The sequence below is a fragment of the Gossypium raimondii genome, chromosome 12, assembly GCF_025698545.1.
Source record: "Gossypium raimondii isolate GPD5lz chromosome 12, ASM2569854v1, whole genome shotgun sequence".
Classification (NCBI taxonomy): domain Eukaryota; kingdom Viridiplantae; phylum Streptophyta; class Magnoliopsida; order Malvales; family Malvaceae; genus Gossypium; species Gossypium raimondii.
Genome location: NC_068576.1, coordinates 23612889 through 23639426, shown reverse-complemented (window position 1 = coordinate 23639426; position 26538 = coordinate 23612889). Strand labels below are relative to the sequence as shown.

At 31.9% G+C, this 26538-nt stretch overlaps 1 protein-coding gene and 1 non-coding gene across 2 annotated transcripts; both read left to right on the top strand.

The window, feature by feature from the left end:
• Positions 1–472: 472 nt before the first annotated feature.
• On the top strand, positions 473–577 carry LOC128035756 (small nucleolar RNA R71). Its single transcript, XR_008192306.1, has one exon. It is a non-coding gene; the product is annotated as a small nucleolar RNA R71 (small nucleolar RNA).
• A 4851-nt stretch (positions 578–5428) lies between these two features.
• LOC105763557 (receptor-like cytosolic serine/threonine-protein kinase RBK1) lies at positions 5429–8633 on the top strand. Its single transcript, XM_012581795.2, has 8 exons — positions 5429–5756; positions 5841–6317; positions 6845–7102; positions 7202–7356; positions 7434–7513; positions 7594–7729; positions 7816–7965; positions 8045–8633. The coding sequence occupies exons 1-8, from the start codon at positions 5744–5746 to the stop codon at positions 8201–8203; spliced, it is 1428 nt and encodes a 475-aa protein (XP_012437249.1). The 5' UTR covers positions 5429–5743; the 3' UTR covers positions 8204–8633.
• Positions 8634–26538: the final 17905 nt, after the last annotated feature.

Sequence of the window (26538 nt, the reverse complement as noted above, 5' to 3'; positions counted from 1 at the left end):
GCAACAGTGAAGTTTGATAAATGGTATGTTTTGAGTTTATGCTTGATTTGCTTCTCCTTGGTAACCTCCCCATTTGAAGTTCGGATGATTTCTCCAACCAAGATTATAAATATTTGAATAGGGGTCGTAACCCCTATTTTTTACGTAATTTGCTTCCTTCGGTTAGCTTTCTGAGTGTAGCTTCTCTCTCGTTGGCTTGACTAGCATCTCCAAATGGTTAAGCTTTTCTAAAATTTGTTCGAATTTATCCTCTCCGTTCCCTTTGTTCACTGCTTTTGCCATTGGAGGCTTCGATTGGTACATAAATCTCTTTTTAGGCCATATGTACGAATTCATAGCCATATCTTTAATGACTTTTTGAGCTCATTCGTATGTATAAAATATGAGAGATCCGTCGAATTCTCCATCTAGGTTAGATCAAATATGTTCGTCAACACCATTGTAGAACATTTGAATTTGGAGCCATGCTTGCAGTCCATAGTGTAAGCACTTCCTTAGATTGTCTTAAAATGCTCCCATGCCTCGTAAAGGGTTTCACCTTTGTATTGTTTAAAATTAGTTATTTCTTGCCGAAGTTGAATGGTTTGACTAATTGAGAAATTTTTATGAAGAAAATTTTCGCTAGATCATTCCATGTTGTAATGGAACCTTGTTCTAATGAGTCTAAACAATTGGTTGTGTTGTCACATAATAAAAATGGGAATAAACGTAGACGTATAGTGTCATTGATTACCCCATTATACTTGAAGGTATCACATAGTTGAAAGAACTGCTTCAAGTGTTGGTTTGAGTCTTCAACCATGTTCTCTTTAAATTGTAGTGTGTTTTAGGTCATCTATATTATGGTTGCTTTTAGCTTGAAATTTTTGGCGTTAATTGTTGACCACTCAATACTTATTCACACCGCGTCTAAGGTAGGTAAGGCGTACTCATGCAACGTCCTCTGAGCCATTGGGACTTCTTCTCGGTTATTTTCTTGTGGTTTGCGTGACTCTTCGAATAACAAATTTTCCCAAGGTAATTTTATTACTGCAGGTGGATCGTTATCCATTATTTGACGGTTGCGCCTAAGTATTTGCTCTAGATCTGGGTAAAGTTCAATTGGAGTGCTGGAGCTTCAAATCATACACGAACTGAAACAAAAATAAAAACAACAAACAAAATTTAAAAAAATCATATCTATAGCTCCTAACGTTCCTACTTATCTTATTAATTGTAAAAATTTTATTTTCAAAATTTATTGCCAAAACCTCTTGACAACAACGCCAACAACTTGACCTCTTATAAACGAATTATAGTTTATAAAATAAATATAACACCAAAAATATAAGAATTGAGAACGGTGGTGTCCGCAAGTGCACGAGCCAAATTGTAATATAGTTGTACAACGAAATATTGGAAGTATTTCGAGGATAGTACCCAAAGGAGGATGGAACAAATATTGAAAATACTTTTTACAATACTATGTCTAAGCAGTAATAGTTAATTCCTATATTACGATGGATCATAAAATAGATTAAGAGGGTTAAAAATAAATAAATAACAAAAATAAAGAAATAAAGAAAGATAAACAAATGAATTAAATTGTTAAACCAATCAGGAAGATTAACTTGCTTCAAGGTTGGCAATTAACTTTGTATTGGAGTTTTAGAGTGAATTAGTTATCGATTAAGCAATTATTACCTTTCGACTCTAATTAACTTAATCGATTGGTTGATACTCATTCAACTCCCGACACCACTTTCTCAACTAGGATAAATTACGATTTACTCGGTTTGACTTTATCTTCTGATCTCGTCTACCCTATGATAACTTATTAGGGTTGTCAAGCCTAAAAATTTAAGAACTCATAATTTACACCAACTAATCCATCTTGAAATCCTAAATCCTTCGTTAGTCACATCCCCATCCACTCGCTAATCTCCCCTAAGGGATTTAGCCACTCATGTTATTCATAATCTCAATTTCTATTGAATAAACCATATAAAAAACATGATCGATTCGGAGAAGAAAAGATATTTGAATAATTGTGGATTGAGTACCCAATGGCGAACAGAGTAGAAAATCTCTCGATTGGAATAACGAAATAAAACAAATACAAATAAAAATATAAACTGAATACTTTAAATAAATAAACAAGTCCTTAAATCAAAACTGATTCAAGAAGAAAAACAAGAAAGTATCTAAAAGCCGAAAAAAAAACTAAAACTAATTCTAAACTACGACGATTTTTGAAGGCATCTAGGATGACTTGATTACATTCAACCCCTAATTTCTTATTTATAGAGGTCTTGGCAACCCAAATCAGGTCTTCGGCACGTCCTAGGTCTTCGTATAAGTTTAATTTCTTATCTATCTTGTGTCGTTCGTTTGTGGCTTTGACGTCCCGGGAAGCTTGTGCATAACACAACCTTTCCTTCCATGTCAATTGGGGCTTTGTATTTTTATCTTACACACTCAATTAAACCAATTAACACAACCTAAAGCCCGTGTCAGCCTATTGGGTCACAACACCTATAAAATATGTTTAAAACACTTATTTTTATTAAATTTTAATCCTAATGCCTAAATACTGAAAACATAAATTAAAATCCTAAATTGTTTAGAAAATAAATTCCATAAGTGTGGAATTAACCCAAATTAACTACTATATTTAACGATAGGTCAATATGCTGAAGATCTTCCCATCTATTTACCAAAATACCATGAGACATGATTGCATGCAAGATTGAAACACCAAAAAGAAAAGAAATAAACCACAAAAAAAACCTCACAAATGAATGAAATTGGAAAATTTCTAGAATTGTTTGGAATTGTGTGATGAATTTCCCCTAACACTGGAGCCACATGAGCGAAACAGTATGATGAAACTAGAAAATTGTTTGCTTTGAAGAGAGATTGAAGAAGAAGTGACTAGGGTTGGAAGGGAGAAGAAGAAGGGTGGATAAAGGAAAAAAATAAAATAAATTAAAAATAATTAAAAATCTCACGTCATGATATGATTGGTCAAGAAGATTTTTAATGATTGGATAAAAGCGTATAACGGAATCGAATTTAAATATAATTTTTTACCAAAAAATAATTTAAAAACCGTATACTTTGGGGCAAATTTTGGTTTAAGCCTTTTATATATTATCTTAGAAGGCTTAATGTACTCTTATACAATAGCAAAAGAAATAAAAATTAATTAAAATGATTCTGGGATTAAAAACACTCCACTAATTATTTATAGAACTTTTTTAAAAATTTAAATAATATAAAGGGTAAATTACACCAACAGTCACTCAAGTTTGGGGTAGTTGACAAAACAGTCACCTTGGTTTCATTTCAGTCACTCAACTTTGGAAAAGTGACAAAACAGTCCTTTTTTGCGATTTTCCGTCACAGACGTCACGGCAAAGTGACATGGAAGATAACGACATGCTTGGTGTCAAAAAAACCCTCCAGCTAGCCGGTTACCACCAATTTAACAGCCTATCAGCACCAATTTAGGGTTTAAGAAGAGAAAAAAAAAGAAAAGGAGGAGAAAAAATAGAGATGCCTCCAGTGATTCCAAAATCAACTACTAGGCTTATGGTCTCTCATTGTTTCCACTGAAACTGCAGACAAATTATGTCTTCTGTACAAATACACACAACCTTTGAAACCCAATCCACCATTTTTTTTCAAAGAAAAAAGATATGTTTGATGAAATTTTCTTACTTGCTCTGCAACTATTGATACATTATCTTCCCAAACAAAAACTTTACATCTGTAAAGACATGGTGTTTCAATGACGAAAATGGGTTATTTTATTTTTGAGTTTTCATTTTGGGTTCATTTTTTTCCTTTTATATTTGGTTCTTTGATTCTTCCATCCTGATGTAAATAATCACTAGCAGCTTTTGGCAGGTCAAAGTTGTATATGCAAATAGTTTCTTGAAAATCAATCCCATTGGCTACAATATTCTTTGCTTTTTTTTCTTCAAATAACGACAATTTCCCCTTTGCTACAAATTTCCATTCGCAAAAAAATGGTGATGAATAAAAAATTGAGTCCTTGGGATGGTGTTGTGTATTTTTCATTTTGTTTCAAATTTTCTCCATGTTGGAATTTGGGAATGGTCACCGGAATATGAAATTTCTTGACGGAATTCAGAAAATTATGAACTCTGATCATCGGAGTTCGGAATGGTCACCAAAATATAAAATTTCTTGATATAACTTCTTCTTCTTCTCTGTTATTAAGGGTTTTTTTAGGGGTTTTTTTTCAATTTCTTCTTAAACTGGGTGGGTTTCCACTATGGACATCCAACGTGGCAAGTTAAGTGGCCACATCAGCGGTCCAGTTAAGACACTAACGGAAACTGTTAATCAGTGATTGTTTTGTTACTTTTTGATAGCGTTAGTGACTATTTTGTTATTTTTCAAAAGTTGAGTGACTGAAATGAAGACTAGGTGACTATTTTTTTAGCTACCCTAAAGTTGAATGACTGTTGGTGTAATTTACCCTAATATAAATTTTAAAAAATAATGTGATTTGAATATATAAATCAATCGAAGTGAAATTATAAATGAATAAAATGTAAAATTAAAATAGTGACAAGATTGCTTATTTATATTTAAATTGAATGTATATATATATATTTAAAGGATAAATCCAAAATTATACATGAACTATGGTTTAATGTGCAATTGTATACATGAATTTTAATTTTGTGCAATTTTATACATGAAATTTTGATTTGATCCAATTCTTGTTAATTATTAACACAATTATTTATATAACATCATTTTATGTTTAAATATTGCATATATAAATAATTATATTTATCCAATATAAAAATAAGTTTATGTATTTATTTTTTAAATGTGTATGATTAAATCAAAATTAAAGTTTCAAGTATACATTCGAGACACATTTAGAGTTTCATGTGTATAATTGCACCAAAGTAAAGTTCATGTATACATTTGCACATTAAATAAAAGTTGATGTATAATTTTGAGATTTATCCTTATATTTAAATTAAAATTTAGTTTTAAAATTACCTATATTTTCAAGCATACAGATCAGCCTTTTCTTTTGTTTTTTTTTTCCATATGTTCATAATTTAGTGTTTTGAAATTAATTTCACTAACAATAAAAAATTCCCACCGTATGAGACGACTGTCCAAATTACCCTCGAAGAAGTTTACAAATAACCAACGGTCGGAAGGTTCGTTAATTTTCCCCCTCCATCTTCCCAAGAGTTAGTTGCAGCAGAAATGAGAAAAATCTCGAGCGCTAAAAACCAAGGGTCAGGATTTCATCAGAAGGAAAAAGAAATGGTGCATTTAAACTTAAATTAAATTTAAAAAGAGATGAATAAATATAGGAAAGATTGGAAAAGATGTTCCTAACAATAAACAAAAATAAAACATAAAAACCATATTGTTTTGAGGGGTTCTTTGGCTACATACCAATCTTCCATAAAGACACCCCCTCAAAACACCAATACGTGATTGTGATGTACCTCATATCTTTGACTTTTTTTTTTCTTTTGAAGCGGGGAGATTTGATTTTCATGTTTCTTAATCATCCACCAACTTTTCTAAGTTGGATGTTGAAGACGAATTTGGATTGAAAAAATAGAAATACGAATACAATGTTTCCTCTTTTCTTTCTCTTTTTTTTTGAAATAGCGATCCCAACTTAAACGCTATAATCGCTATTTTAATTTCGATTCTTTTCATCATTTATACTCATCATCATAGTAAATTAGTAATGGCTGTCAAAGGTTTTTTTTTTAATTTTTGGAGTTTTCTTTTTTTTTTTTTCTGGTATTTGGATATAAAAGTGTGATTTGTGTTTGTTTATGCAGAAACGGCAAGAGAGGACGGAGAGGAGATAAACCCGGAAAAGGAATCAAAATCCGAGGTTGTGGAGAGAAGTGAATCATTAAAACAAAATGAGGAGTCGTCATCGATAAGGGAACCGGACATTCCCGCCGTCCGGGGATTGGATTCCGATAGCAGCGGTGGTGCCTGCACCAGCAATTGTCCCTACTATTCTCAAAAGCCGCCGCAAGTTTTCCAGAGATGGAACCGAGATTCTTATGCTTTGCAATGGAAGCATGTGATCGATAATATTAAGAAGAAATCAGCCAGGAGTTTCTCTATCATTCCTTTGCTCACAAATAACTACGAGATGTCTAAGAAGAATTTGTGGAGGAAATTGACCAAATTTTACGGCTCCGAGGCCGGCGTCGTTGATATTGACGGTATACCGGTGCCTAAACCATCATGGAAGACTTTTTCTTACTCCGACCTTTGTGCTGCTACAGATCATTTCAGTCCTGGTAAAAAACAACATTATCAAATTTACATTTTAATGTTGTATTCTTGATGTCGGCTTCACTTGTCTTCGAGTAACAAACTTTGTCCAATATTTTAATGTTGCACTTACTGCTTTCCTGGTTGAACATTGGGACTATGAATTTTCCAGCTGAAGGACCTTTGCGCTATTAGGGAACATTAATTTGGCAGATTGGGGTAAGAGAAGGGTTTGTAAATGTTACTATTCGAATCAAGATTTGCTCGATTTCACCTCTTAAGAATAGCTGCATGAACCAACTAAGTTGAGCATGTTTCTGGACCTGTGTATAATTTGATTTGATTATAAGCTTTATGTATTCAACTAACACATCTTAGAGAGAAATGCATCTGCAGCCAAATGGGTCAAAGTTGCCTGCAATTGAAAGCAACTCAGGGATTTAAAGAGAAGTTCTGATAAAATTTTTCCTTTGATCAAGGGAAATGAAGTTGACTATTTTGTTTTTCTAGTTTTGATTATGTATTATTTTAACAATTCATAATAATGTTGTAGAGAATATGCTGGGAAAAGGGGGCAATGCGAAGGTATACAAAGGGCACTTAACTGATGGTCAAATTGTAGCAGTGAAGAAGCTAATAAAGAATGAGAAGGAAGAAGAAGATAGAGCCAATGATTTCTTGTTAGAACTTGGGATTATTGCTCACATTAATCACCCAAATGCAGCTCACTTAATCGGATTCAGTGTTGATGGAGGCTTGCACTTAGTCCTTCAGTTTGCTCCTCATGGCAGCCTTGCTTCTGTGCTTTTCGGTATCTCTAATATATGACTGTTCCACCGTCAGATTCATTTGTACTAGGGAAAGAAAAGAAATGGATCTAGATGGCTAAGATTTATGTTATGCACTGCAGGTTCAGATGAGTGTCTAGATTGGAAGACAAGGTACAAGGTGGCGACAGGGATAGCAGAGGGATTGAAATATCTCCACCACGATTGTCCGAGACGCATTATACATCGAGACATCACAGCCTCCAACATACTGCTCACTGAAGATTATGAAGCTCATGTGCGTAATCTCCGTGTACCTATGTTACCTGAATATATATCTGACATGGATATGGTAATTTCTTCTGCTCATTGCAGATCTCGGATTTTGGTTTGGCAAAGTGGCTGCCGGAGAATTGGCATCAACATGTTGTCCATCCCATCGAAGGAACATTCGGGTTAGGCATGCAGCTTCTTTTGCCTTGTTAACTTCGTTTGTTATTCGAATTGGGGCTAATGCGTATGAAAATGCCTCCAGGTACTTGGCTCCAGAGTACTTCATGCATGGGATAGTTGATGAAAAGACCGATGTATTCGCATTTGGAGTCCTGTTACTGGAGATATTAACTGGCCGTCGCGCAGTCGATTTATCCCGACAAAGCCTCATGATTTGGGTACATCTTCTACCCCAAAAGCAAATCAACATTATATTATGTATAATTCGAAGACATGAAGTTGGTTTCCATGTTTTTTGATACAGGGAAAGCCACTTCTGGAATCAAATAAAGTGAAGGAACTGGTAGATCCTCGACTGGAAGACGATTACGATCAAACACAAGTGAAACGTGCAATGTTAACAGCTTCCATGTGCATAAACCATTTAGCCAACCTACGTCCAAGCATGACAAGGGTAAGTAAATGAAAAACAAATCCTCCATTTCCACTCAGTCCCATTGGTAAATTTGGGGAATTGGTGATGATTTTTCCAGGTGGTGGAGTTGCTTAAGAACGAAGATGGTGCAGTAGAGAGTCAGCAGAAGAGTTGTGGAGGGAAAGCAGTGATAGTAGACGGTTGTGACTTGCAAGATTATAGTCGAAGCAGCTATCTAGATGACTTGAACCGTCATATGCAGCTGGTTTTGGAGTAATGGCTTTAGTTGGTTTATTTGTGAAAATTGGTACAAATCAATGAAATGAAATTTCATAGGTGTAAATATTTTGGGCTTCCTTTCTTCGATTTCCTTTTGCCATTCACACTCTGAAGATGATTGGGAGCTTCAATGTCCATAACTCAAAGGGAACAATTAGAAATCAGATGTCATTTGGGTTAATATTGTACTAAAATATTGGAAAAAGAAACCTGTCAATAGTTGTCTTTTTTCCTTCATGCTTTTCATAAAATTCGTATGTAAATTTGTACATTCACCAACTGCTAAGTGCTGGCTTTATTTGTGATTACTATTAGTCAAATCAGTTTGCAATTGGCACTGATTTATTTTTATATTTGTGATTTTCATAGAATTCATATGTAAATTTAAACACTCAGTAAATTAAGTGTTAACCTTATTTGTGATGTGATTATTACTAGTCAAATCACTTTATTTGGGATTAGTACTAGTCAAATCAGTTTCATATTTGTGATTTTCACAGAATTCAGATGTAAATTGGAGCACTCTGCAACTGCTAAGTGCAACGTTATTTGTTTGTGATTACTACTAGTCAAATCAGTTTGCAATTGACACTGATTTATTTTTATTTTTGTTAAAAAAAACTCCATTTCATTATTTTTTTAAATTTATAATATAACTTTTTTTGACATAATATAACTAGTTTGTTGGTGGGGTTAATTTTATTTATTTAATATATGTCTATCCATAAAATAAAATTAAAAAATTAAGAGCTAAAAGAATATAATTGAAATGCTTGAAAATAAAATAATTATTAAAAATTTAATATAATAAAATGACATTATGAGTACTATAAAAAACATTATGAGTATTATTATATTTTGAATGGAGTATAATAAAATATTTAAAATAGTACTGAATATTTAAATATAAAAATATAAAAATGATTTTTTATTTTAAAAATTTTAATTATAAATTATCATTTAATCAAAATCAAAGAAATAGGAATGATCTAGAAATAGAAAAAATAATTTAAAAGAAATTTAATGGTCAAAATAAATTTAGATTTTTATAAAGGTCATTGGACTAGTACTAATCGAGTTGTTTTTGTAATACTATATCACTAGAGAGAGCTCAATCTCAATACTATAGTGGAATAACTTCGTGACTAAATGAGTTTATACTTAATAAGCGAAATGCTGGAACTTAATTATAAATTATTTGAGCCCTACAAATGTTCAATCAGTCCCTCCACTAGTTCATTGAAACTGGAAAAGAATTACATGTTGAATCAAATGAACAGAAATGGATAAAAATGAATAGAAATTGTAAAGTTGGAGAAACGGAAAACATTCAGAAATGAATGTCATTTTCTCACTAAATAGAAATGACACGAAAAATTACTTTATAGTTTTTCGAATTATTAATTAATTAATTGAAGTTCAAAATTAAATTAAATTAATTGGTCATTGTGAATCCATTGAATGTGGAAATATGAAATATATTTTCTCATAGATTCTTTTACGGTAAAGATGCCAAGATTTTAACAGAATTAGAATCAAGTTGAGAAAATTATTTAATTGGGAAATTAATTAATTAATTTAATTTAATTCATTATATTTATTTTAGAAAATAGAAAAACATGTATTGGGTTGGATTGAATTATAAAGTGTTGAGTTAAAAGTCCAATAAATACTTATAATTGGACCCAAGACGGGAGAGGCCCAAAAGCCCTTCATGTTAATTCATGGAACGGAAAACCCTAGTATATTTAAGTAGGGTTGTCACCCCTCTCTCTCCTAGTTAAACTGGGATTTTGTTTTTCTATTGAAATAGACTTTGTTGATTCAACAAGAGTTTCACTTTTTCTCCCTATAAATATATGGCACCGATAGGGCTAAATAAACAACTTTTGAGATATTGTTATTGTAACACCCCTAACCCTTTCCTGTCGTCGAATTAGGGTCACGAGTATTACTAACGAATCAAACAATTAATTCAATCATAATCAACATATAAACTAACTAATAACATTATAATATGCAGGGGCAGGTCACGAAAATATAATACTTTCATGCTAGATTCTTATACATTCGAATAATAAATTATTCTATGCATTTCTAAACTTGGTCTTCCACTATCTACACACTTATCACTATTTATCCCTTCTAGAATGTCGAATTCGGATACGTACATGACTATTCCAATTATTAGCATCAAAGTATTAGTCCATACTCTGTCTACGATTATCTTTTTAATTTATCTTCGATGATGTTAGTGGAATGCACTTAATTTAGATTTGTTGATCCACCCCATACAGAATAAAAATTACTCTTATAGCCCCTATTTCGAGTCTATGGAACCCTAAAAGTAGTTCAAAAATAGGCAGGGACTAATTTGAAACAATTCTGGAAGTTTAGGAAATAATTACAAAAATTTTGATTTTAGGGGTCACACACCCGTGTGGTCAAGCCATGTGCACCTAAAAGTACCTTAAAACTCAAGTTTACCATTTCATATTTACTTGGGCACTAAGCAACTCAATTACCAGACGTTTAACCTATTCAAAACACGATTAAACATATCCAAAATACACCAAATTCATCACCTACTATGTCTAACCAATGCACCCTCATTGGTATCACATTTTATATGTTCAAATACATCAACAACACGTCAAACATTCAAGACTTTCATTCATATCAAATTTACCATAATTGGACTATCACTTAACTATTTAAGTTGTCAAACTTTAATCTAACACATACCAAATATAAACTAGGCTAACATACCAACATAACCTCAACCACAACCATATACACATTTAAGCATCATTTCACTAGCAACTAAGATAACCACACCTTATAAACAATATCAACCAAAGACCTCTTAGGTACATGCTATTACAAAATGAAATATCACCACACTTGAGTTCGGGATTTGTGATTTGATGTTGAGTTAGCAATAATTCGAATAGTACCTAGCCTGCGCACGGAAAACAAAACCATACGCTGAGTAAAACTCAGTGGTGTTTCTATAATCCGAATAACATAAACTTGATATAAGTATTTAAAATGCAAACTAAAACAAGTAAGCTATGTTCATGTGTTTCAAGTCAATAGTATAATTTTTGCCCATTCCTTATTCACATCTAGTAAGATTTTCACATGTTCAAATATATAAGTATATATCATTGGCATTTCATTTAACATTTGAATACATCATCTCATGCAATGGCATGATTCATATCTTTGATCAATACTTGAACTCATTCAAGTTTCACATCTCAATTCATCATTTCATATTTCATTTCTCATCTCATAATTATTTCTCATATTTGTCATTCAATATTTTCTCATCTCATAATTATTTCTCGTAATTGTCATTTCAATATTTTCTCATCTCATATTCATTTCTCATCTTTGTCATTTCAATATCAATCACATAAATTATTATTTTACTTTCCCCTATTAACACGACACGAACTCGGACAGATACACGGATCCAACCAACACATCAGTTTGACACCCAGTGCCTCATCGGATAAATTCGAAGTAATAACTGCGCCTAGTGCTATATAAATTGACACCCAGTGTCCCATCGGTTAAACCAAGGCAAATTGGCACCCAATGTCTCATCGACTCGAGTCCGAAGTAATCCCTAAACTCTTCCTATCCTATGGCATGCCATCTATATTCGATTCAGCCCGATATAGTTAATAGGGATTCATTTCACTTTTCAATACAACCAATGTCTCAATTTCATGAATGTATATCATCGCATATAAACATATATTCACTTTGATAATAATCACATTTTTCTCAATACACATATATTCATAATCAATATATTTCATAATATACAAAATCAATCCATTTCATTTCAATTATGAATTTAATTCAATCCCAAAGTACCAAAGTACTCACCTCAAATGCTTACCATATGCAAACAATTATATATGCAATAATCTACTATTTAATTCAGATTATAGAAACACAAACCGTGATTTCTGAGCTATTCGACGTCGATTTTATTCTTCCCCTTTTTACTCAAGGATTCCGGTACGACGTTAGCAATTTGAGTTTGAACTTCAAACCCTCTTAGGTTGTGCGCTTCTTCTCCTTTTCTTTCTTTCTTTCTTTTTCTTTTCTTTGTTTAATTTGCATGCATCCACTATCATTCTTTTTTTTCTTTTATTATAACTATTATTATTATTATTAACTTTATATTATAACATATAACATATATACATGCATGTTACTTAGCCCATGGCCGGCCACCTATACAAAAACAATAATTAAGTGACACAATTGCTACTTTAGCCCCTTTAGTTTATTTCAATTTATAATTCAAATTTTAACCCTTACGCGATTTAGTCCCTGTACCTTAATTACTCCTAATTTCACAAAATTCACATTCCAAAAATTAATTAGCTACTAAGCTAGCCTCGTAAATATTTGATAAAAATATTTACGGGTTCGGTTTACAAAAATAGAGTCTCAAAAATATATTTTTGGACACCCCTAAATATCAAGTCGTTATAGTTATTCTGCCTAAAAACAGTAAGAATCTATTTTCTAAGTATAAATTATATTTTCCGAAATAACAATTCTACCAATTTTTATTAAAGAAAGAATTTCGATTTCCTACTGAAAGTAAAGTAAATAATTTATGGTTCTGTGTTTGATTCGAATTTATTCGAGCTCACACTCGAAGCAGTTCACGGTACGAGAATATAGGAGAAGGTCGTGGAGTTGAAAGCCGAAAACGATAAGGATCCGTCTAGTCGAAAACATAGGTATGATTTCGGAAAGAGTTTATTTCTATAAATATCACAAATTGGTTAGGTTTTCAAATTTTTAATTTTCCACTATGCAAGAAAACCATTTTTGAACAATTTTTTTTCCAACAAATTTCGAGGATGAAATTTCTTAAAGGGGCGAATTGAAACAACCCGATTTCCAGTGGTGTCAAAAAATACGGTTTCAGAATCTCATTTCTATAAATCGAGTTCATAGCCCTAAACCCTAAATAGAAATGTTTACAAAGTTAGTAAAAATATATATTGAAATTTGATTAAGTACTTTAGCCAAAAAAGTAGTTAATTAAGACTCAGAAACTAAATTGTAAAAGTCCAATAGCTATAGATTTTTTATTAGAAAAAGGCTTAGGAACTTAGATAACAATTATTCAAATGACTGAAATGGTTAATAAACCAATTTTAAATAGGTGTTAGTGGATGGTAATGATGGATGTCATTAAGCTTAAGAAATTAATAATTAAGTAAATAGAACATAATTAAATTTGTTAATTAAGATTAATTATAGTTTAAATAACATTTAAAGTGGAAAGAAAGAGGAACTATCATAATGTTCTTCCACGAGCTGTCGAAGGAAAACAAAAACAAAGAAGAAAACTTTAGGTTTTTCAAACATTCTGCCATCAATTTCAAGTAACTCCTTAAGCCATTTTTCTTTTATTTTTGTAGATTTATGATCATGAGAGCTTGATTTAGCTAGCCCATGTACCAATTTGATAAACTATTAAAATTTTAGAAAGTTTCCATTGTTGATTAATTGATGAAATAGGCTTGAAATGGATAGAATTTAAGCTTAGATTATAAAAAGGACCAGATTGTAAAGTTAATTTAGCTTGTTTGTTAACATTGTCACATTAGGACCAAATCGAATAAATGTAAAACATGTCATGAAATTATGTTAAAAATAGAAAATATAAGGTCCATAATGGGAATATGAAAAATCATATTTTAATTCGAAGCTAGGAATCGAGAGTTATGTTTGTCCTGAGTTTAGAAAATAAATTGAATAAAATACAAAATATGTTAGACTTTATGTTTGGATATGAATTGGATGAGAATTGATATTGTTTATCTATTTTATGATTTTACGTAGCTAAAGACGATGTTGAACTGTCGAAAGGGAAAGGAAAAGAGAGAGTCATCGATGAGTGACGCGAGATTTCGATTTGTACTTTTATGATTCGAGATAGATATAATTGCTTGCATAGACATGTTAATTACATGATTGAACATTGAGGTGAGTATATAATTGTTATATGATTTGATTTGCTAAGATTGTTATTGAATATTGTAAAATAGACCAAGTGAACAAAATGAAATGTACATATGATTTTTGTGGAAAATGATGTGTAATATGATAATGAATTGAAAAATGTTATATGGTATGAGTTATTTGTGTGTCGTTGATAAATTGGGATGAAATTGTGGAATTGAATGTGAAGATATATATATGAATTGGATTGAATTAAATTTAAATGAAATGAGATAAGTGATCGTTATGTGATAGTATAGTGTACAGAGTGTGATAGGTAAATGTAAATGATTACAGAGTATGAATATGTGAATGTGAATGTGAATGATTTAGGATGTAAAAATGCAAAATAACTGATTACAAGGATGGAAATGAGACTATATATAATTGATACCCATGTGACCTTAGTAAAAGGTTAGGATACAATTGACATGCCAATAAGGTCATATGTGCACTTGTACGGTGATTATTACTGGTTATAATGAGATCCAACATTTTTGTAGATCATCGGCCATTTTATTGTGTAGGTTTAGCTCAGACAAGTTACTTGATGTAATTTTAGCTTGGGCAAGCACTCTAGTGTAATTTGCTTGTGTATTTGAGTCTATTTTACTAGGGTTCCATCGAGTGAAACGTTATAATTGGAATGTGGAACTTTAAAATGGAATGAAATGGATTTGAGAAAATAATGTGATATAACATTGAAGTGAATTAAGTGGAACTGGTGTAATCTTATAAAATGATAATAGAGTATGAAACCGAAATGAAATACGTGAATTTAGTATGAGTTTATGATTGATAATAGAATTTGAAATTGAAATGAATTATGTGAAATTGATATGAATTTATGGATTGATAATAGAATTTGATATAGGAATGAATTATGTGAAATTGGTATATGCTAATAGATGAATGTATGAATTGAATAATTTGGATAGGAAATGAATGGGAAATAGTATGGTAAGTTATGTGCAAAAGTTAGTGAACTGGTATGCAAGTTGCTATATATGTATTTGTGTCATATGTGAAGGGAAACTATAAGTATAAATGGTATATGTGAATGAGTTAGACATTAGATTTGAATTTGATTGTGTGCATTTGCTATTGAATCATGAAAGTACCACTGAGCATTCTCATTCAGTTTATGGTTTTTTTTATTTCGTGCGCATGTACAAGTATATCTCAAGGTTACGAGAAGTGATTCCAATATCCAACCAGCAACCCTAGGCTCAACAATGCTTGTATAGTCCCATTTTTTTAAACATATGTCATATACCTAGGTTGAGTCAATTTTTGGCATAATATATGGTCATGTTTAATTTTGAAGCTAGAATTGAAATTTTGGTTATGGCAAATGGAATAGTTGAATAGTTGAAATTGGCATAGTTTGAAATGCATGAGATGATACAACACTTGTGGTTTATATGTATATGTAAGTATGTCAAAAGGGTTAAATGGTTAACATCATGAAATTTACTCGTGTTTTTGAATGAAATGGTGTAATTGATGTAGTGTATATGTATAAGATGTATTTAACACTTAGGAATGAATATTGGATTGTGGCATTTTGTTTGATTGAATGAATGGAAAAGTTACCGTGTATACTTAGTTAAATTGATTAGGTGCCAAATTGGACTTTTTGGAAACAGATAGTCACGTCACAATGTCGACCCCCTTTAACGTCATGACGAGACCTAATCAGTGAGTTGCGTCACGACAAGGTACCCCCGAAGTCGCAACGTCAACCCAGTATCTTGTAAACTTTATAATTTGGTCCTAATTCGACCTCAAGTTAGCAAAAGAGCTTTTATAAGCTCGTATAAGACCCAAAAATGAGTATGTATCGTATTATGATAATGTATTACACTACTTGCATGTTTAAATGATTGTATTATGTATTTAATTGATCATAGTTGTTCCGGCAACGGATGTGACATCCCATAACTCAAACCCTGCGAACGGGTCGAGTATGGAGTGTTACAACATGAATATTTTACTATCAAAAACCATTATTTAATAATTCCTACACAAGTGGTAGCATAATCCATATCTTTTTTCTTGTTACCTACTCTTAATGACTACTAATTTAATAAAAAAATAACAGCCAACATTTCACAGCAGTTGTCTAAGAAAGAAGAAGTCAAAATTACACACTGTTAATTAAGGTAGTGCACCAAATACCATTATCAAACAAATTATCACATTCTTATCATATAATATTGCTAAACAAGAAATATGCACTTTAATGTATTCAATAAAACACTGAACACATGAAATCATGAACTTCTCACCATAATCCAACCAAAAAATATAAATCCTAATATCGAAAATAATTAGTAACTACTAAACCCAACATAAAATTTACAAAATCTAAGCAATAAGTTGTAATACAACTTTGAAATTAAAAAAAATGTATTTCACAAATGGTTGCCCCTCCAAATAAAGTAATATTTTTACAAGAAAATTTCTCTCCGTTTTCCCAAATCAAGAAACTTAGGGTTTTTTTTCCTTTCGAATCAAATTATTTCAAAAATCAGTTCCTTTTTGCTCAAATATGACCCTCGTTTAGACTATTTAGGGGTTTAATTTTTTTGGATTTTGTTGTTTTCTCTTTAACCCTTTGTTGTTTCCATCTAACATCCTCTAATCATGCCATTTTAGCTTTTTCAAAAATTAAAATCTTTTAAATACATGGGAAAAAATGATTACTTACCATGGCCAACCATATTTCCATTAAGGAAAACTAAACAGTTATCATTTTAAGCAATTTAACTAATAACAGTGACTAAATTGATAATTTTTTTTAAAGTGATTGAAATAGGAATGACCATATTTTAAGGTGACTAAAGGATTATTTTGCCCAAAAAGGAATGCCCACTAACTCTACCAAATAGAATAAATAGTAAGATAGCAATGAAGCTATAAGCATCTTCTAATAACTTCCATATCAAAAGCAATACATTTAGTTTCCCACAAGAAAACTACATTGAGACCTTTTTTTCTAAACAAAGTTAGAAATATTGTGAATTTTCTATGGGTTTCTAAGCTCATAGCAATTCTAGGCCATGAGCGACAATAATCCTAAAGAGGTTAAAAATCATTGTCTGCCTCCGTAGTATCAACATTATACAAATCAAACGATGGTACAAACTGTACACACAAATTCTAAGTCAAAATAAGACTTGGAAATTTGAAGCAAATAAAAGAACTTTATTTATAAACTTCAAGATACACTTTTTAGATAAATCATTTGATTCTTTTTTTTTAATAAAGCTTTGATCTAAGGGTCGAGTGGGCTTGATCTTGAACAGATGCAATCCACTTCAAGGGTGTTTGAACTTGATCTTGAAAATGGGTTTGGAGAGTTGATTACTTGAAAATTTGATTTAATTTGGATTTAAAGGTACCCGGGACTTGATCTTGAATCAATTTAGATGCTTCAAGGTCATTGAACTTGATCTTGAAGATGAGTGATGAAAATTTGATCCAATGATCTCTTAGACTTGAGCTTAGGTTAATGTGGTCCGCTTCAAGGGTTGCCAAGACTAGATCTTAAAAAATAAATTTTATCTCCTTTGTATTGAGGCAACATAATTGAGGAAAACTTTTATCCAAGGGTCTTCAAGACTTGATTTTGCATGGATGCTTCCGCTTCAAAAGCCTTCTAGACTTGATCTTGAAGAACGGGTTTAACCTCTTTTCTATCGGCTAAACAAGATCAGAGAGCAACTTTGTTTAGATTTGGTACAATGTTCTTAAGAATCTCTTTGAGTTTTTTAGAGATTTCTTAAGATTTTGGAGAAATATTATAATCTTCAAAATCTTCTCTTTAGACCACTTATGAAATTTTGGACTTCTGAACTTTTGAAGTTGTATTAAAAGGTTTAGAGGTGATACCTTTTTATAGCCTCAATCTCTAAATAAAAGAAATTCGAGTAAAATATAACATTTTCATTTGAATGGTCTACAATGATTAAACTATTTTGAATATTTTATTAAATGGATGTCCATCAAGATCTAGATAAGTTTTAATATACTTTAAATTCTAATAGTCATTAAAAGTAGATCTCTACTTCATTTATGCCTATAAATAGAGACTTTGGAGAAGCTTAGTAATTATTCTCATTAATCAATAAAATACGCTTTCTTTTTCTCTCATATTTTCTTTTTTCTTTACTTTCTATTTTTTATTTTATAACATGTTATCAGCATGATTCTCTTTTATTTTATAATATGGTCACTCCAAATCTGTTGCTCAAGTTGTTGTCTATTGCCTTCTACAGCTATTGCAATTTCAGTATTCAATTGAGGCATGCGCACTATGGGTAATCATTATCCAAAGAAATTTATATAATCCTTACGTGGGTGATGACAATGATGTTAAAGATCTTCAGGTATATTTTACTATGATTTATTTATTATATCATGTTTATTATAATTGGAGACTAATCATGACAACATGAATAGATAGATTTGAATTTGAAATCCACATGTGTTTGCGATGGTGATTATGAAATAAAGAATCAATGGAGATGTTTAAAAGTCTCTCCTACTAGATTTGTTGCATTCTCCGAAGTGAATGCAAACATAAAGAAAATAAAAGATATAATCATGGATCACTAAAAGTGGGAACATAGTAATAAATAAGAGAATAATGATAGTTCTCAAGATAACTCTTTAAAGGGTAAAGATAACTTATGTTATCAATGTGATATGAAAGATTGTTGACCACATATGTGGTGTATGCCCAAATATTTGTTTCTATTAATATTCTTTGAGGAAGGATATGAGAATGTAGTAATGAATTCTATCATTACGGATAGAAAATACTTATCTTATTTGGTACTGAAACAAACAAATATTATTCCAATCTTTAATAGTACAAAATTAGTTGAAAGTTCGGAAGAGCTATTATATTATTACCTAAAGGTACAAAATTTGTCATTGATGATGCTTTATTTTCCACCAAGTCTCAAAGAAATTTATTGATTTTTAAAGATATTTGTATTAATGATATCATATTGAGACTATGAATGAGAAAAATAATGAATATCTATATATTACAAATGTTGAATGTGGAAAGAAATATATTTTGGAAAAACTACCTGCTTTTTTCATCAGGTTTATATTATACACATATCTGTGCAATTGAGGTACATGTTACTACAAACCAGAAGTTTGTATAACCACATACTTTTACTATTTGGCATGACCAGTTAGGTCATCTCAGATCTACTATAATGCAAAAATTAATTGAGAATTCATAGGGACATTCATTAAAGAACTAGAAGATTCTTTAATTTAAAGAATTCTCATTTATTACTTCTTCTCAATGAAAATTTATTATTAGAAACTCACTAGTTAAAGTTGAGATTTAATGTCTTGCATTTCTTATATGAATATGGGCTCATTCATCCATCATGTGGATGATTTTGATATTATATGATTTTGGTAGATGCATCTACAAGATAATCACATATGTGTTATCAATTTACAACCTGTCGTTTGTAAAATTGCTTGTTTAAATAATTAAATTTAGATTATGCAATTAAGACAATTTATCTTGCTAAAACCGATGAGTTTATATCTCAGTCTTTTATTGATTGAGTTTAAAAACTTTTGTAAAATCTTGTTATTTATTCGTATAATGGTTTAGAGAAATTATTGATTGAACTCATCTTATTAATGTCTAAACCATTACTTATGAGAACTAAACTTCCTAGTTCAACATGAAATTATGTTGATTTACGTGTTATACGCATTGGGCCAATAACTTATAAATACTCTCCACTATAATTGGTTTTTAGTTAAGAGCTAAATATTTCTCATCTTTGAATTTTTGTGTACGCGTATACGTTCTAATTGCTCCACCACAACACACAAAGATGAGTAAATCCTCAAAGAAAGTTGGGAATATATATTAATTACGAGTCTCCTTGTATTATTATATGTTTTAAATGTATTGGAGATTCAATTATGACATGATTTGTGATTACTATTTTGGTTTGATAGTTTTCCTGACATTAGGGGAAAAGAAATAATAGCTTGTAATGAGTTAAGGGAGAGTAATTTGAACCGAAGTTCAACAAGGATAATTCATTACAAGTTTCAAATATAAAAATTCTCATAAAAGAAAATAATAAATCTAGCTTAATGACATAGTAAAATAAGATATCTCGATATGTTATGTCAATTCGAGAAAATGTGGAACTGATAATAAAATTGGTCAACAATGGTTTTCATGCAATATTATTGTTGAAATAATAAAATAAAAAGAGGATCTTGAATAAATCTATTGAGAAATTATTCAAAATAGAAAGACGCAACTCAAGTATAATTAAATTCGTTGAGTTTTTGGACTAGTAGTCCAAATATCTAAAGGTATAAAACCAATGAGTGTGCAAATGAAGTAGTTTTGCAAAACCGGAATAAAAATATGAAGTTTTTTGCTAAGTCTTGGCACTGATTATGAAAAGATATAATATTTGTTTGTGGTGGATACAATAACCTTTAGATGTATTATCAAACTGACAGTTCATAAAAGAATTAACTTACGTCTAATGGTTGTTGTTACAACCTTTTATGAACCACTATATACTAAAGTTTATATTAAAACCTTTGAATGGTTTAAAATGCTAGAAGCATATTGAAATTCTCAGAAAATTGTTCATTGATATGAATTGAAATAATTTGAATATATGTGGTAAATTTGACTGAGTGAATAGTAGTTAAAGGATGATTATAAAATGATCCAAAATGTCTATTTATATTTTTATAGAAGAATCATGATTAAACTTTGCTATGATTATTGTTGAAACTCCTGGAGAGATCAAAACATATTTGATCAGAACCCGTGCTCGGAGTTGATTACAAGCTATTAAAATTCCCGATCGTAAATTGAGAAGTGTCGTAATTGAAGGCTTTAATCCGAATATGTTCAAGATGTTCGGTTGGCAAAGAAGATGTGGATGGATAATTTGGTTAAGTTGTGATTCGAAAAGGTAAGGTTGAAAAACGAACCAATTTTATAGGTGAAAATTGACCCGGTTCCTATGTCAACACTTAGTAATGCAACGGATGAAGAAAAACAAACCAAGACCCTCTATCTAACGAGATAGGAACCTATGGTATATGGGTGAACGCCACACTTGCTGGAAGTCATAAGTTCAGAAAGAATCGATTTGACGCCACTAGACGGAGCTAGATAAGTCAATCGAGTCTCAAACAAACAAAAGGAGTTGAATAACTCACAATTTGCTTAAGTTTCATATATGTGCAAAAAATTCTGAAGACAAGATTTGAATTATCTATTTATAGGCTGTTACAAAGCTAGCCGAATGGACAAGTTCATGTCAGCTAAGTTGAGCTAGCAACCAATTAATTGAGCTTTAATTTTGTGAGTGTTAATACTCCTTGAAGACGCCACCAGCCATGGCCATTTCCATCCCAAATAGTCAGCTGAAACGATTCAATGATTTACTTTAATAGTCAGCTGCCTATTGCTATCCATGAACAGACTTGGTATTTTGTCATTTGATGTTCCCAAACAGCCAATGTGAATAGACATAATGGTTGAGCTGTGGGAGCATTGTATTCAATCAGCCAAGTGATTAATGCTTGAATTAATCCTTCCTTGAAGCTACTGAATTCATGCACAGCAATGATGGCAATCGAATAGTCAGCAATGTGAACACTTGGAAAGGAACAGACTTAAGTGTGAACACTGGTTGTTGAAGAATTGGTTGTGCAGCAAAGGGCTGAGTTCAATGTTCATCCATGCTCTTACCGAACAGGCACCTAGGAGAGTGCATGGATCAGCTTCAGGTGCATGAATATTCAGATGCAATGGCTCCCAATTAAATAACTCCAATGAACCAGAACATGCATGAATGTTCAGTCAAATTTAAGACAACATGAATGTTCAGCCAAACCTTGAGATAACCTGTAGAAAACATAATAAACACTTGATTAAACACACAATTAATGATGTAATAGACTAATACACATTTAATAAATCTGACTTCTTAACATGAATTAATTCTGTCTGAAAATGAACATGATTAATAGGTCAGAAATAAACATGTATGAATGTCGTCCCAATTAAAACAAATAATAAAGCTATATGAAATTGGACAGAATTAATAAGTTTAAAACATATTTAAAATGTTCAAATTAGGACTTATTTAAAGCTCAGATTATTGATGTTAAAAACCATGAATAATTATGAAACTTAAATTTAACTGACTAATTAACTAGCTAGAACCGAATTAACTTTTTTATTCCAGCAAATAAACTTCGAGCTAAAACAAACTAAAATTGAGCTAAAATTGAGCTTGGAGAAGGTTGCATGGCAGGCTCGAATTGTAATTCCATGAGTGATCGATAATTCCAACAACCAACTTAACAATCTGAGAAATTAAAACTTAATTTTGCTCTTGAGCCTCTCGTGCTTGGGTCAATTTCGATGTCGTCGAATTGTGTCGTAACATGATGCGGCTGAGATCACATCATACCCTCCCTCTTGAAAACAATTTGTCCTCGAATCGGGCCATTTGCTTGCGAAAAATCTTTCACGTTCACGAACCCCTATGTTTATGATCCTGACAAAGTCACTTCCAGAATTTTGAAAATCGCAAATGGTTCGAAAAGAAAGAAAGCTATTTGCATACCCTCCCTCTTTAGAAGGGTACCATTTTAAATTGTCACCTATACAAGAATGAAGCAAATTAGTGGCATTATAAATTATAGGCACAAAATAACTTTTCGATATCTTATTCAAAAATGGAATGCATAAACCAATGTCAGAGTAGGAGTTATTAGTTGGTCTTACCTTTTCAGAATGAATCAAAAGCTTCAGCGATGATAACAAACCATAATCACAAAGCATTCGAGAGTGATAATCTTGGAAAACAAAATTCCATAACTCAAACAAACAAGGATTAGGCATACTCATGCTCAAACAACCATACGTTTCACATTTCATCCGAATAGGTATGCACCTACATGAGGATTTCGCACAACGATTTAAAGAATTCACATAACCATCACAATCGAACAAATTAAACTTTTGATGTGAAAATTCTTTATCACACACAATCAAGTTTTGCCGATATAATCTAACATCATCAACAACAATCAAAGAATGACAATTAATCGAATTAATTTATGGACATCTTTCGAAAATGAAGTCATTGGTACTTTTCTCAACAACATTAGATTGTCGTGATTCAATTGCTAAAGTTTCCTTACCTTGCTTACCTTTAATCACTTGTGGATTAATTTCATTTCTGATCTTACCTTTCTCGGTCAATTAGAATTGTCTCTCATTAGGAAGGAATTGAAGTTGGAACTTATCAAATGAATCTTTAGTGACCTGAAAATAAGAAAATTCACACAGCAAACTCGCACGTGGGTTAATTAGGGCCTTCCTCATCTTTTCTTGATCACCTTTGTATTTTTCACTCGTTTCTTTTTCAATCTTATTTTCAAACTCGCTTTCTTTTTCCACAGTCTCTTTTATTTTTGACAACTCACTCTCACTCTTTATTTCACTTTCTTTTTCAAGAACAATACCATTTCATTGACACTTTCTTTTACTTTTTCGATCTCAATAAAACATTCATCTTTCACATTTTCTTTTCTTTCGCTCTCCTTTTTCTCTTTTTCATTCTCAAACTCTTTTTAAAGGTTCTTTTCTTGGTCACACTCTTTTTCTTTCTCTTTTCGTTCAAGCTCTCTTTTTCTTTCAATTTCTTTTATTTTTCACTCATTTTATCTCATTAAGAACTCTTGCCTCTCTTTTCTTTCAAGTTCCTTTTGTCTCAATCTTTCATTACAAGATAGGCGTGGAGTAAAATTGGGAAGAGTTACATTTGAAACATAATCAGCCCTTCGTAAATGAACCTCCGTGGATGAGTACTTTGGTGCATACGAAGAAATACTTATGCCTTCTATTTTGTCACCTCGAAAGGCTTCAAACTCATGGTTTGCGTTATTTTGACTCGAATTCTTGATGAATAGGAATCTCGATATGGATCTCTTCTCAAGACTTCATTGGACATTTGACTCTTCAACAATCTCGCTTCCATCTATTGATCTTAAAGAGTTCGTTCCCGTTCCCTTGGCCCTCGATTCCTTTGGTTTCGATGTCTCTCACTTCGATTGGATACTTGATCACTATCAATATCACTAGGATTATAAAGGTTGTCTTGCTGGAATCGCGGTCGTCCACATTCTCGCCTCAGATTTTGTGGAGTTAATTCGCGTTGGACTCATTCTTCCAACTGCTCCAAATGTTCTTGTACGAGCTCTAGTCGTTGTTGGAGCATCCGGTCCATCTCACGGATTAATGCTTGATACGTAAGATCAAGTACACCACCACTAGTGGGAACATTTCATACGGGGCGTGCACCACCTCCTTCGGTCACGTTTCTTTCCAGACTACGGGACATCGTATTTACCTCACAGAAAAACCTCACAAGTTCACTTAAAAAGGAAAATAAAAATTAACACTCACCACTCGTGTTTGCACTCAATTATAGTCTTTTTGTCACTCTAATGCACTCACACTCACTCTTGCCTTTTACCACTCGAATTCGCCTCCCAAGGTTTGTAAGAGACTACCTTTGTCTTAACAGCACAATCTTGGTGGAGTCAGCTTCAAAATTTGATGTGAAGATGGGAGAAATATTCGGAATATGATGGGCTTGAAAGAAATAAATTAGAATTGTGGCTAAACAGGTTTTAGGTAATAGAATTTATTTTCGGGATAAACTACGCTTTCCGAGCTAACTTTCTTTCTTCTATTTTTTTCTTTTTTTTACACTAATCACGTATCTTCTTGTTGTATTTTCAGAATTGTAATTGCAATTTTTTTTAATTCAAATTTTTTTCTCATTCACTGGAGCTTCAAAATTGAAATTACTTACTCAATTTGGCTAGCTCTGATACCAAATGATGCGAACCCGTGCTCGAGTTGCTAAGATTCCCGATCGTAAATTGAGAAGTGTCGTAATTGAAGGCTTTAATCTAAATATGTTCAAGATGTTCAATTGGCAAAGAAGATGTGGATGGATAATTTGGTTAAGTTGTGATTCGAAAATGTAAAGTTGAAGGACGGACCAATTTTATAGGTGAAAATTGACCCGGTTCCTATGTCAACACTTAGTAATGCAACGGATGAAGAAAAACAAACCAAAACCCTCTATCTAACGAGATAGGAACCTATGGTATATGGGTGAACGCCACACTTGCTGGAAGTCATAAGTTCAGAAAGAATCGGTTTGACGCCACTAGACGGAGCTAGATAAGTCAATCGAGTCTCAAACAAACAAAAGGAGTTGAATAACTCACAATTTGCTTAAGTTTCATATATGTGCAAAAAATTGAATGTCCAGCCTTTAATTGCCCTTTAATCCCCCATTGGACGTTCTTGAAGGTGAAAGTGCCATGCATATGCTTTAATTGAATCATAATGGCGTCTTGAGCACCTAGATGGGCAACTGGCATTTAACTGATTCAGCCCCTTCTTTTGATGCATGTATGTGCTGGTACATGGGCTGAATTAATGAACTTATTAGTCATGAACTTGGAGCATGTATCTTGGAAATTAAAGGCATGACATTAAATCTCGTACAATTCCCTTTGGAATGCATAAATGGATAGATCCGTTCCTCTTGATTAATTCATGTATCAGCAGAATTGAACAGCCACAATCTTCACCTTTAAGGAATGTACATGAAATGAATTTGAGCTTCCATGCGATCGGTCACAATGCACCATCATTCAAGCATCTTCATTGTTGTGCATTGCATGTGCCTACAGCAAATACATTCAATAAATTAGATGCATTTTAGAAACATTAATTTGGCAGCAAATAACACTAAATTCCTACATCAAAACAAAGCAGCAATTAATCATGTATCAAACAAATTAAACTTGGCAGCAAATGAATGTATCAACCTGCACATAAAATTCGGTGAACTCAATAATTATTTGTAAGAACTTTAGGACATATGTAAGACACCAAATTAATTAAGTAATGAATTTAGACATAATTAAAACACTTAATGATTATTTGACCAGAATTTAAATTCAATTATTTAACTCAACTAATTTAAGAAATGACAAATTAAATATATTCCAGCAAAATAAATGCAAGCTAAAATGAGTTTAAAATGAGCTGATTTGAGCTCAATCAGCTGGAATTGAGCTAATTCAACTCACAAATGATTGCAAGCAACATTTAAAGAGCTGGTCCAAGGAGGTGCTCGGGGCAGGGTCATA

Coding starts and splice junctions, on each gene's coding strand:
- LOC105763557 (XM_012581795.2), top strand. Junction 7,103..7,201: donor CCTTGCTTCTGTGCTTTTCG/GTATCTCTAATA, acceptor TATGCACTGCAG/GTTCAGATGAGTGTCTAGAT. Junction 7,966..8,044: donor TACGTCCAAGCATGACAAGG/GTAAGTAAATGA, acceptor TGATTTTTCCAG/GTGGTGGAGTTGCTTAAGAA.